The sequence below is a fragment of the Octopus sinensis genome, linkage group LG20, assembly GCF_006345805.1.
Source record: "Octopus sinensis linkage group LG20, ASM634580v1, whole genome shotgun sequence".
Lineage (NCBI taxonomy): Eukaryota > Metazoa > Mollusca > Cephalopoda > Octopoda > Octopodidae > Octopus > Octopus sinensis.
Window position 1 is genome coordinate 28,612,008 of NC_043016.1, and position 13,682 is coordinate 28,625,689.

Here is a 13,682-nt window from a genome sequence, read left to right on the forward strand (position 1 = left end):
TTCATGCATATTTTCACATGTGCATGCACACACATACATACTTGCACATACACATTTAATATGAAGAAAGAATTTTTAGTCAAAAATGTTAGTCATATACTATTATAATTTTCTGTTTTGATTTTTTTTTGGCACTCAACATTCTTTTATTCTGTTCTTTTGCAGACCCCAAAGGTTATAGAAGGCTTTGGTCAGAGAGAAGTCATAAAGATTGCTTCCTGTCCTGAAGGAAGCCACTACATGGCACTAACATGTGATGGAAAAGTGTTTTCTTGGGGTTTTGGTGAAGGCGGTCGCCTTGGACATGGAGACAACATGTTAGTATGCTAGGATATGTTTTTATATGGAAACACACATGCGCATGTTTACACACAATGATGTACACTTGCTTGCATTCAATACACTCTTGTATGCACATGCACAAGCAAACATACACACGTACATGCACACACTCAAAGTAAAATCAATATTACCATAAAAGTTGTATTTGATTTGCTAAAGAATTTTTAACTATATTCAACGTTCTTCAATTTAGTGATTTTTGACAATTACATATTTTAATGGTGAATACATTCAGATGTGCATGCCAATATGCATATATATACATGAAGATGTAAACATACACCTGTATTCATTCTATTCATTCATATAAGTGTAGAGGTATTTGCACACCTGTAGATATTCTTGTGCTCAAATGCATCAGAAGTATATGGGTTTGTATGCCATATGCATGTGATGGCTATGATAAATACAGGTGTAATTGTGTGGTTGAGAAGTTCACTTCAGAGCTACATGATTTGGGGATTAATTCCAGCGTGTAGACCCTGTTGGCTGATGTCCTCTATTGTACCTTTGTGTGGGTCTGGGTGACTGCATGTTGCCCTTATCTTGACATATGTATGTTGGCTGTAAACAAAACCATTGCCATTCACACAAATGGTGTTGTTTACTTGCAGTCCTCTGTGAAAGCTTGCATGTCCAAGCTGTTTGGTGTTCAATAGATTGGAGGAAATATTACTTTTGTTTGGAAACAGGTGAGGGTTAGTGTCAGGAAAAAACATCTGGCTGCAGAAAATTCTGCCTCTATGAATGTAGTCTTATCTGACCTATGCAAGCATGGAAAAGCAAATGTTAAAATGATTACAATGATATAAGGCACATGTAAATGATGTGCACACGCACACACAGAGGGTCAAAGCTAAAGCTCATTAACCTTGAATCCTGTTAAAACTGCCCCAAGAGTCAAAAGGGTAAAGATTGCACCTAGAAAGTTCACCTCCAAGGACAAGTCCAGGCAAGATTGTTTATGGAAGACTAGCAGTTGCCCATGGATACCACCTTTCCTTTTCCATGCCACTGATGTTATCCAGAGGAAAGGCAAAAGCTAATACAGTTAGGCACCAGTGATGTTGCAACTCATTTCTACAGCTGAGTGAACTGGAACAACGTGAAATAAAGTGACTTGCTCAAGAACACAACTCACAGCCTAGTCTGGGGATCAAACTCACTACCTCATGATGCTATAACCACTGAACCATACCTCAAAATATAAGACATAACCACTTTTATTTTCTGAAGTGTTTAACCCTTTAGCATTCAGAGCACTCTACCAAGTGCAATGCGTATGCATTCACATTTATTTTGAATGAATCATGCATTTTCTCATAGCTTTTGGATTTTGATGGTTTGCTTATTTTTAGAATTACATTCTAGTGGAAGTATGATAGGCCTGATCTGATCAGTGTGAACATAAAACATGTAAAATTTAAACCAGCCATATATGGTCAGTTTAAATGCTAAAAGGTTAAGTTATTTTGAAAAGATTGACTTAATATCACTCCCACTTTCTTATAGTTTGTGTTGCAATTATTTGGTCCAGATTTCTAGTTTGAGAATGCTTCCTCCCTCCATTCTCCACAGGTTTTGGAGGCCTAAAAAGAATCGTATAGATGCAGGCATGGTTGTGTAATACAAAGTTTGCTTCCCAAGCACATGGTTTCTGGTTCATTTCCACCATGTGGCACCTTGGGCAAGTGGCTTCTAGAGTTGTTCCAGGCTGACCAAAGTCTTGTGAGTGGAGTTAATAGATAGAAACTGAAAGAAGCCCATCACATATGTGTATGTGTGTGTTTAACTTTCTCTTTGCCTTGTAATAATTGGAAGTGGATGTTAACAACCATCATGCAAATGGTGTCCTTTGTTTCCAGTCTTCCATGGAAAAATGACTGGTCTTGGAGAAAAGTTGCCTTATTTGGAAACAGGTGAGAGTTGGTGACAGAGAGAGAATCCAGCCATAGAAAATCTGCCCCAGCAAATTCCATTTGACCCATGCAAGCATGGAAGTGTAGACATTAAAACAGTAGTGGTGATCTTGATAAAACGCTGTCCTTCCTTCCTAGCTAAGCAACTTAAAAGATATGTTCATCAGTATTCTTCAGTAATTAGAAGGTCAAAATTTGCAATAACTATATGGTATGTTAGGAATTGCAATGGTGTAATGGTGAAAAATTGATCCACGATGGCACCATGCGATAACCTAAATGACTGCAACTAAAGCAATCTTGAGAAAGTGAAAAGGCGGTATGGTTTTTGTTGTTGTTTTTAACTTTTTTGTTCACCACTGACGCATATATAAAGCATTTGAGTTCAACTTCTTCAGCAGCAGTAGCAATAGTGCCAAGCTCGTTTTCAAGATCAATATGCCATCATTATCCTCATCTTCTCTAAGTATTGTAGGCTATGTTCTTCATCTGATTTAACCAGTGCAACTTAGTGTGTGTATTTATATATATTTATATACGTTTCTTTACTACCCACAAGAGGCTAAACATAGAGGGGACAAACAAGGACAGACACACGGATTAAGTCGATTACATCGACCCCAGTGCGTAACTGGTACTTAATTTATTGACCCCGAAAGGATGAAAGGCAAAGTCGACCTCGGCAGAATTTGAACTCAGAACGTAGCGACGGGCGAAATACCGCGAAGCACTTCGCCCGGCATGCTAACGTCTCTGCCAGCTTTCCGCCTATATATGTATGTATGTATGTATGTATGTGTGTGTGTGTTAGCTATATTGTTTTGCCTAGCTCTGAACTATGTTGTGTTTTTTAACACGATGTGTCTATAACCCTTTAGCATTCAGATTACTTAGTCAAACATAATGCTTATTTATTCACGTTGTTTTGAATTAATCATGCATTATCTCTTAGCCTTGAGATTTCAATGATGTGTGTTAGTTATGTGTCTAGTTATAGAAGGACATTATTAAATAGGTGTGAGAGGCTGGATCTGGTCAGTTTGAACATAAAAGCAGGTAGAATATTTGGGGCCATATATGGCTGGTTTAAATGTTATACTCTTTTACTGTTTTAGTTGTTTCAGTCATTTGACTGTGGCCATGCTGGAGCACCACCTTTAGTCGAGCAAATCGTCCCCAGGACTTATTCTTTGTAAGCCTAGTACTTATTCTATCGGTGTCTTTTGCTGAACTGCTAAGTTACAGGGATGTAAACACACCGGCATCGGTTGTCAAGTGATGTTGGGGGGGACAAACTCAGACACACAAACATTTACACACACACACACATATATATATATACACACAAACACACATACACACACATATATATTATATATATATATATATATACGACAGGCTTCTTTCAGTTTCCGTCTACCAAATCCACTCACAAGGCTTTGGTCAGCCCGAGGCTATAGTAGAAGACACTTGCCCAAGGTGCCACGCAGTTGGACTGAACCCGGAACCATGTGGTTGGTAAGCAAGCTACTTACCACACAGCCACTCCTATGCCTACCATGTTATATATCATGATATATAGACATAGCTGTATGATTTTGTGAAGTTTACTTCTCAGCTGTGTGGTTTCAAGTTCAATCCCCCTACACATGATGACACTGGATGTATTTTATTGTGACACCAACACAGAGCAGGTTGCCTTGTTATCAACAAAACCAAGATCACACATGCACCCTCTCTTTCTCTCTCTCTTCATTCAAACACGTGTTACCAATTTGCAAGTATAGAAACACCCATACATGCATGCTTGGACACACACATAGTTATATGCATGTAAACACACATGCACACCAAGCGTATATACATGCACACACAAACATATGTACACAAGCCTTCAAATTTGTCTTAGCATATAGTAGCATTGCTGTTTTGAAGTATCACTTTCTTTTGGTTTCTTGTAGATCCTATGAAGAACCTAACTTGATTTCAGCATTAGTTGGCCATCATGTGACTCATATATCCTGTGGCAGCTCAACCAGTGCAGCAGTTACTTCACATGGAGAACTGTACACATGGGGAAAAGGAAACTATGGTCACTTGGGACATGGAAGTTGTGATGATATGTCTCTGCCAACTCTTGTTTTGTCCCTCAAGAGTTATCGCATTGTGGATGTTGCCTGCAGCTTTGGAGAAGGACAAGCAATTGCTCTTTCTGATACAGGTAAATATATATATAGGCTCGAAACGTTAAAGACTTGTTTTATTTATATTTCCTGAGCGCCATACTAATACAATTGTTTGTTTGTATTCCACCTGCCTTCGTCTTTTGTTTATTTCCGTAAACCTGCCTTCGTCTTTTGTCTATTTTCATAAAGCTTCCCGTTATATATATATATATATATATATAGTTAATCCAAACACGAAAGCACAAAAAAAACACAACAATGCGAGGACGTGGAGTGTGTATGTTGGTGTCTATTTGTATAACATTGTTACTGTATATTTGTGTGTGTGTATGTATATCTTGTGAGTGGATTTTTATACTTGGAAACTGAAAAATGTCTGTTATGTGTGAAAGGTGTGTTTGTGTCTCCTTGTCTTGATATCTTGTGAAAATTATGAGTGAGTGTCATTGTCATACAAGTGGTATGCTTTGCTTCCAGTCTTTCATGTAAACATGTCAAGTCATGGAGGAAGTATTACCTTAATCAGAATCAGGTTGAGGGTTGGCAGCAGGAAAAGCATCTGGCTGCAGAATATCTACTGCAATAAATGCTGTCTGAACCATGCAAGCAAAGAAAAATGGACATTCAAGCAACAATGATGATGATGATGATGTTGTGTAGCTGTGTGCATGGGAGTATGTGTGTCTAGGTATGTAACATTTTCAGTGTGTGTGTGTATGTTTGTGTGTGTGTGTGTGTGTGCCTGTAACATTGTTACCATATTCGTCCATTTCGTTTGTATATCCGTTTTTCCATGCCAGCAAAGGTTAGATAAGTATGTTATTAAGGTATTGTTTTACAGTTGGAAGCCCTTCTTGTCACCAAGCTTTACCTGTTTTTCAAGTAAGGGATCTCTTACTTGAAGGTCTTCAAAAGTGCAAGCCCAGTGGATGATTTGTTAACGAGGAAAGATGACATCAACATAATCAGTCATAGCTTGGTGATTTTCATAATCATCATTTAACATTTTTCCATGTTGGCTTTGAGCAGACAGGATGGAATGACACGATCCAGTGAATTGGAAGACTATGTATGCTCCAATGTTTGCTTTGTGGAGGCTTATGGCTTAGTGGTTAGCATGTTAGACTTGTGATCATATGATTGTGGTTTCAATTCCTGGACTGAGTGAGGTGTTGTGTTCTTGAGCAAAATGCTTCATTTCATGTTGCTCCAGTTCATTCAGCTGGCAAAGATGAGTAACCCTGTGATGGACCAGCGTCCTGTCCAGGTGGGGAATATATACACCCTGAAACTAGGAAACTGGCCCTTATTAGTTGGTATGACTCTAAAAAGTAACTTTACTAGGAAACTGGCCCTTATTAGTTGGTATGACTCGTAAAAGTAACTTTAACGTTCCTATGGCTGTGTACATTTAATTTTGCTTTTTTAATACTTTTATCCATATTAGGAATTGTTTTTACGTGGGGTGACAAAGATTCTGACAAAAGTGGAAGAAGCAGTAATGAATCTCGCATACCAAAACCAGTAGAACCTCTAACAGAAAATATTGTTCGAGTCTTTTGTGGCTCACAATTTTGCCTTGCTTTGTCAAGGCTTGGTGTAGTTTACTCTTGGTAAGTATTGCTCTTAACCCTCTCGTTACTGTATTTATTTTGAGATACTCTGTGTTTCTTTCAATTACTTTAACTATAACAAAGAATTTAGTAAAATAACTTAGTTATCATTCAGCTCGTGTTAGGAACATAAATTGTGACTAAGGTTTGGTGGAAGATATTAATTCAAAACTTATGAAAACAAGACATTTGTACTCAGAACCAGAGCCAGTTTCAGCTGGGTTGGTAATGAAAGGGTTAATCTTTATATTTTTACTTATAATTCCACTGTCCAAACTACCCAAAAATTTCTTTGATATATTCATAAAAACTACAGAAAATTTAATTTGAATTTTTTTTTATAGCACTTATTTTTTTTAAATGTTTTTATTATTGTTGTTGTTATTAGTATTATTATTTGGATGGCAAGGTGGCTGAATCATTACTGAACCAGGCAAAATGCTGAGCAGAATTTCTTATGGCTCTTTATTTACTGATTTCAAATGGCACCAAGGTCAACTTTACCTTTCAACCTTTTGAGTTCCATAAAATTAAAACCAGTTGAGCCCTGGGATTGATGTAATTGACATCTCCTTTTCCTCAAAATTGCTTGCCTTGGGCCCAAATTAAAAAGAATTATTATGATTATTATAAAGGTGGCAAGTTGGCAGAATTGTTAGTGCATCAAACAAAATACTTAGCAATCTTCTTCTGGCTTTATGTTCTGAGTTCAAATTTGACTGAAGTTGACTTTATCTTTCATCCTTTCGGGGTCAATAGAATGTAACATCTTCCAAGTATTGGCTCCCTCCCCTCAAAATTGCTGGCCTTGTATCTATAGTAGAAGTAATTATTATCCTTCATTTGTACAGTGATGATCTTACAGTTCTATATTTAAGAGATGAGGAATTATGTACATTATTTACATTATGTAAATAATGATGATCTTGTTAACATTGGATCATTTGACTCCCTATCAAGTTATGTAACTTCAGAGAGACAGTACTTTCTTCAGGATATTTGCTGTTTCCAAAAATGTTGTGTTTTGCAATGTTGTAATGCTGAGATTTATTCCAATTGTGTCAAGGTGTCTCTGAAAGCTTTTTGTTGTCAGCCCATGTGCTCCAGTCACAATTGGTACCATTTTTGCTTTCATATTTCACAATCTCTTGCATCTATTCTCAAGTTTGCATATTTTACAATTATTCTCATTTTCTTTATCATTGATATAATAGTCTCCTGGGCAAGTTACATTGATCAACAGACACCTTACAGTATCTTTCTGTGCCAAAGTTATGTCTGGCCTAATTATTATTATTATTATTATTATTATTATTATTATTATTATCGTCATTATTATTATCATCATCATCATCATCATCATCATCAAGGCAATGAGCTAGCAGAAACATTATCGTGCCAGGCAAAATGCTTAGCGGTATTTCGTCTGTCATACTGAGTTCAAATTCTGCCGAGGTTGATTTTGCCTCTCATCCTTTCGAAGTCGATAAAATAAGTACTAGTTGAGCATTCGAGTCAATATAATCGACTTGCCCCCTCCCCCAATATTACTGGCCTTGTGCCAAAATTTGAAAGCATCATCATCATCATTTGAAGCTAACTTGATCTGTTTTGTGATTTTCTTTTCTTAATCAGGGGGAAAGGTAATTTCTACAAACTTGGTCATGGTTCAGAGGAGAATGTTCGTTACCCTAAACCAATTGAAGGCCTGACTGGCAACGTTGTGATAGATATTGCTGTCAGTTCAGTGCGTTGTTTAGCCTTAACAGATGAATCCAAAGTCTATGGTTGGGGAAGAAGTGAATGTTTGCAGGCTGGAGAATCTTTCATCACTCTCACTGAACCTACGATTATCCAAGCTTTTGAAGGAAAGAAAATCGTTAGCATTGCTTGCAATCAAACTCAAGTATGTCTTCTTTCTTTTTCACTTATTCTCTGTGTACAACTTGTTGTTAGATAAACCTTAAATGTTATGCACTTGTATGTGGTTGCGGTTTATATTTAAAAGTATAAATGTCTATGCACTACTCAACATCCTACATTATAAATTCTGAGACCCCCCTTCGGTCACGACACAGACCATGGGATTGCACCTAGAAGCCTTGCCCTCCCAGGCCCAAGTCCAGGCAAGGTTGTTTATGGAAGACCAGCAGTCGCCCATGCATACCAACCTCCCCTCTCCGTGCCACCAGTGTTATCCAAGGGAAAGGCAAAAGCCGATGCAGCTTGGCACCTGTGACTTTGCAACTCATTTCTACAGCTGAGTGAACTGGAGCAATGTGAAATAAAGTGTCTTGCTCAAGAACACAACGCACAGCTCGGTCCAGAATTCGAGCTAACAACCTCATGATCGTAAGCTTGACGCTCTAAACCACTGAGCCATGCGCCTTCGCATAAATTAATGTGTAGGTATTTCAGTGGATCATGCAAATGAAATACTCATCAGCCAATAAGTGGTGCACAATGTTTTTGCCTGTCTGTCATGTAAATTGTTACAGCTGTAAAATATTATACTCTTTTTTACTTGTTTCAGTCATTTGACTGTTGCCATGCTGGAGCACTGCCTTTAGTCGAGCAAATCGACCCCAGGACTTATTCTTTGTATGCCTAGTACTTATTCTATCTGCCTCTTTTGCCGAACCGTTAAGTTACGGGGATGTAAACACACCCACATCGGTTGTCAAGCGATGTTGGGGGGACAAACACACACACATATACGACGGGCTTCTTTCAGTTTCCATCTACCAAACCCACTCACAATGCTTTGGTTGGCCCAAGGCTATAGTAGAAGACACTTGCCCAAGGTGCCACGCAGTGGGACTGATCCCGGAACCATGTGGTTTGTAAGCAAGCTACTTAGCACACAGCCACTCGTACGCCTATGATAAACATTCCTGAAATTCTCAATCACTTATAGTGTATTTATTGATCTCCAGTGAAGGCACATATCTCAGTGGTTAGTATATTTGGCTAACAATCATAATGCAATGGGTTTGGTTCCCAGTAGTGCATTGTGTCCTTGAGCAAGACACTTTATTTCACTTTGTTCCAGTCCACTCAGCTGGCAAAAATGAGTTGTGCCTGTAATTGCAAGGGCCACCTTGTCATATTCTGTGTTATGCTGAATCTCCCTAAAATCTATGTTGAAGTTATGTGTGTTCTGTAGAGTATTCAGTCTCTTGCATGTTAATTTCACGAGCAGGATCTTCCCTTGATCGAATCAACTGGAACTCTTGTTATAACTGACAGTGCCCAACCATTGTTCTATAGTATTGATTATCCACTGATTTTTATGTCTTTCATGTACCATAAAATTTGAGGGGCAAACTAGAATATATTTCTGACAATATTTTGAATAAGCTCTTTTTTGAAAACAGATGTAATCTTTTACATCATCTCCAAGGATCAGGTTTGGAACCACAGCAAAAAATATTTTTATAAATAGTGAAGGACAAAGAACAACTCTGCAGGAGTTTGAAGTGAATTTTAGAATTATACTGTATAGATTTAGCAGTTTGGTAAATATAGTAAATTTGTTCATATTGAAAGAATTCATTTATTAAATGATTTCCATTTTCTATGGAAATATTGTCACCATCAGTTTATCATGATGAAGCTGATAATGATATTATCATGGACATATAGATGCAGGTTTGTCTGTGTAGTAAGTAGGTTGCTCCCCAACCACATAGTTCTGGGTTCAGTCCCACTGCATGGCACCTTGAGCAAGTGTCTTCTACTATAGCCTTGAGCCGACCAAAGCTTTGTGGGTGGATTCAGTGGGCAGAAACTGAAAAAAGTTCATTGTGTGTGTGTGTGTGTGTGTGTGTGTATATGTATATATACTAGCAATGACTAGTGACTGAGATCTTTGGTGATGTGCTGTGCTTGAGAGGACCCGTCAAGCCAAGTGCACCCATGCTTTCGAGCGAGTGTTGGGCCTCACAGAGGCAAAGTGGCTGAGTTCCTTTCGCGTATTGGGCCTCACGGAGGCAAAGACTGAGACCTTTGGCATTATGTCGTGCTTGAGAAGAAGACCCATCAATCCAAGCAAAATCACAGTGTCATGGTGTCATACAAATTGGCACCCGTGTCGGTGGCATGTAAAAGCACCCTAGTGTCATACAGATGGCATGTAAAAGCACCCATTACACTCTCAGAGTGATTGGCATTAGGAAGGGCATCCAGCTGTAGAAAGTCATGCCTAATCAGACTGGTGTCTGGTGCAGCCTTCTAGCATGCCAGCCTAGTCAAACTGTCCAACTTATACCAGCATGGACAACGGACATTAAATGATGATGATGATGATACACATATGTATATAAGTATGTATGTATGTATATCTTTGTCTGTGTTTGTCCCCCACCACCATTTGACAATCGGTGTTGGTGCATTTTATATATATAGTTATATATATATTTGTGAAAGAAATATTACAGTTACATTATTAGCTTCAGATACAAACACCTATTTAACAATTTTATATTTTTGGATTGACAAAAAAAAAAAAGCAATTGAATTTAATTTGTATTCTATACAATTGTCTTATTTTCTACAGAGTTTTGCCTGTTCAGCAACACCTCAATGGGTTGTTGGCATGAGATGCCGTTTGTGGTAGATGTCTGTAAATCGACTTTTGAACAAATCGATGAACTTTTATCACAAGTTTGTGAGGACATGGATGGGCGCAATGATTGGCCACCACCCCAAGAGAAGGAATGCATTGCAGTTTCTGCATTGAATTTACTGAATTTGCAGGTATGTTTATTGGTTTTGGTAACCTATTACCAGCAAGGAAAATAAATGTTAAATGATGATGATGTTGTTGATGATGATGTTTGTAGTTCATGAAAATGGAAGAAAATGAAATAACAGAATGGGATGCATTGTTGTTGATCAGTTCACCTGGAAGACATTCCTGAAAGCTGGTATTTGTTGGCTGTTATCTATGTTGTGTGGAAGGCTGACTAACAAATTTTAAGTGAAAAAAGATGAAAGATACCTTGACTGTTGCATAAATAATTAGCCACAAGTTTGCTGAAGCATGCTCAACGCCAATATATTCATGTTTTCAGTCAGATATTTTTAGTATCTACAATATTTAAGACTTAACCTATCAAGTCCAGCTTGCACCATATGAAGAATATAACATTGGAATCACTGGCGACCTCCATGGTAGCAAATTGTTAAAGGATGTTCTAATGATACTACCTTTATTTTAATATTTTTTGCCAAAGTAAGGTGGAGAGTTGGCAGAGTCGTTAGTATGCTGGGTGAAATGCTTAGCAGCATTTCATCTTCATATTCTGTGTTCAGATTCTGCTGAGGCCGACTTTGCCTTTCATCCTTTCAGGGTTGATAAATTAAGTTCTAGTTAAACACTGGGGTTGATGTAATTGACTTACCCACTCCCCTAAAATCGCTGGCCTTATGCCAAAAATTTGAAATCAATATTCTTTGCCAAAGTCAAATGTCTTAAATAATTATTTTGTGTATTTCAGTTGCATACTGCTATATGTCAGAATGAGAATACAGAATGTCTTGGTTTACAACCTGGCAGCCCTGTTGTGAACAGTCTCAAACAGCGGGTAGTTGTTTTGGCTAGTACATCTGGAATAATCAACAGTATACAGATGGCAGCACAAGATGCACTGCAGATAGGATGGTCCATTTTGTTACCTACAGCTGACGAAAGAGCACGAGCTCTTTCCAATCTACTCTCAACCAAAAGTAAGTACATATTCCATCCCACCATCACATTTTATATGTTATATTGTGTTTTTGTTATCTGAAGACATAGGCCAACTTGTGCAATTACAGTCACATATAAGCTTTTCTTTAGCCTGTGGTCAGAACCTTGCTCTTCTTGGCAGTTAACCTAAGATGAAAGTGTGGTAATCCTGTTACTTAAATTACTGAAAATCTTTTAAAAATTATCTTCTTTCCAACTTAAGGAATGAAATTCTATTGCAGTTTTGTTTTATTTAATTATTATTAGTAGTAGCATTTATTTTAAGTATGTATGTGCATATATGTGTATATGGATTGCAATGTAATAAACTAACCTTCTTTCCAAACTTCCAGCCTTGTGCTTATATCAGAAACAATTATTTTTACCAGCTGGCCCAAACTGTTTTTGTGCTACCAGTTGCCTCCTGCTCTCCTCTTACAACCATTAGTCATACTTATTATCAGCCCTTCCTACATGATTCCTCACTGATCACTCCCTTTTATGCCATCAGTTATTTTTCCCTCTCTGCCACATTCGAATTTTAATACCTCTCATATTTGTTGCTAACATCCTCCACTACCACTATTGTTTCCACACTCACTTTGGCTACTCATGTACCACTGACTTCTATCTTTGTATCTTTGTCGCTGTACATCACCTGGTACATCATTACCCCTACTTTTTCACCTATGTTCATTCCTGAACCACTTCTATCTTTCTCACCTCCCCTTCTCCATACTGGTATTTCCCATCAACAACACCTCTACCCTTGTTCATTGCTCACTAACTTCTCCTCTGCCCCTATCTCTAACCTTCTGTTAATCTCCTCTCACACTCTTATGAAATTACTAACCTTCTCCTTCTCCACTTAACCCCTTCGTTACCAACCCGGCTGAAACCGGCTCTGGCTCTTTAGTACAAATGTCTTGTTTTCAAAAGTTCTGAATTAAATCCGTCTGCCAAACCTTAGTCACAATTTATGTTCCTAACACTAGCTCAATGATAACGATGTTATTTTTACTAAATTCTTTGTTATAGTTAAAGTAACTGGAAGAAATACAGAGCATCTCAAACTAAATACAGTAACGAAAGGGTTAATCCACTATCTCTAGCCTTTCTTATACTCACCTCCTTGTGCCCTGAGAGTTCATTCTGGCACCACATCACTACCATCTTTATCTTCTTCCCACCTACTCCCACTCACCCTTATATAATGTTGGGTAGCCATGTATCTCTTCTATAGCAGGATGTCTCCACTTGTCCTTCTGTCATTCTTTAGCTTCTCAACAGCTAGCAATAGACCCCACTTTCCCTCATCTCAAATACACCCTCCTCCAACTCATTTGAGTGGAGGTTTTTTCCTTCTCTTACTTTGTCTTGCATGTTACTTGATGACCTTGTTATATTCGGTTTATCATTATCTATTTGAATTTGAAAATCCCATAAAATCTTGCATTTCTTTGACTCAAACACTCTTTCAGCTTGATTATCATACCAATTACATCCAGTTTCTCATTTCTGACAAAGATTACAGTGCAAAACTTTTACAACTTGGTTTTATCTCCATTTTTTATATTCTCCCTGGGCCAACTAGGGAGTGTTTTGTGACAATGTGCGCCATTGTTTCATCCTAAGTCCCACATATTCTTCATTTTGCTGACACCTCTCCATACACATATTTTCTCAAGTTGTTTGTTTCTAATACGTGATCTTGAGCTGCTATAATAAGGCTCTCTGTTTCTTTTTCAATTTCCCTTTTTTCAACCAAGCCCAGGTTTTTATTATTATTATTATTATTATTAAGTCAGGGAGCTGGCAGAATTGTTAGCATGCCAAGCGAAATGCTTAGCGGTATTTCGTCTGCCTCTACGTTCTGAATTCAAATTCCACC

General features: G+C 37.9%; 1 protein-coding gene across 1 annotated transcript in view; it reads left to right on the forward strand.

The window, feature by feature from the left end:
- LOC115222504 (E3 ubiquitin-protein ligase HERC2-like) overlaps window positions 1-13,682 on the forward strand; it is a 226,020-nt gene that overhangs the window by 58,791 nt on the left and 153,547 nt on the right. The window contains 7 exon segments of the mRNA XM_036511621.1: window positions 166-317; window positions 4,223-4,482; window positions 5,895-6,060; window positions 7,696-7,966; window positions 10,619-10,661; window positions 10,664-10,818; window positions 11,562-11,790. Of these exon segments, the coding sequence (XP_036367514.1) occupies window positions 166-317; window positions 4,223-4,482; window positions 5,895-6,060; window positions 7,696-7,966; window positions 10,619-10,661; window positions 10,664-10,818; window positions 11,562-11,790 (1,276 nt within the window).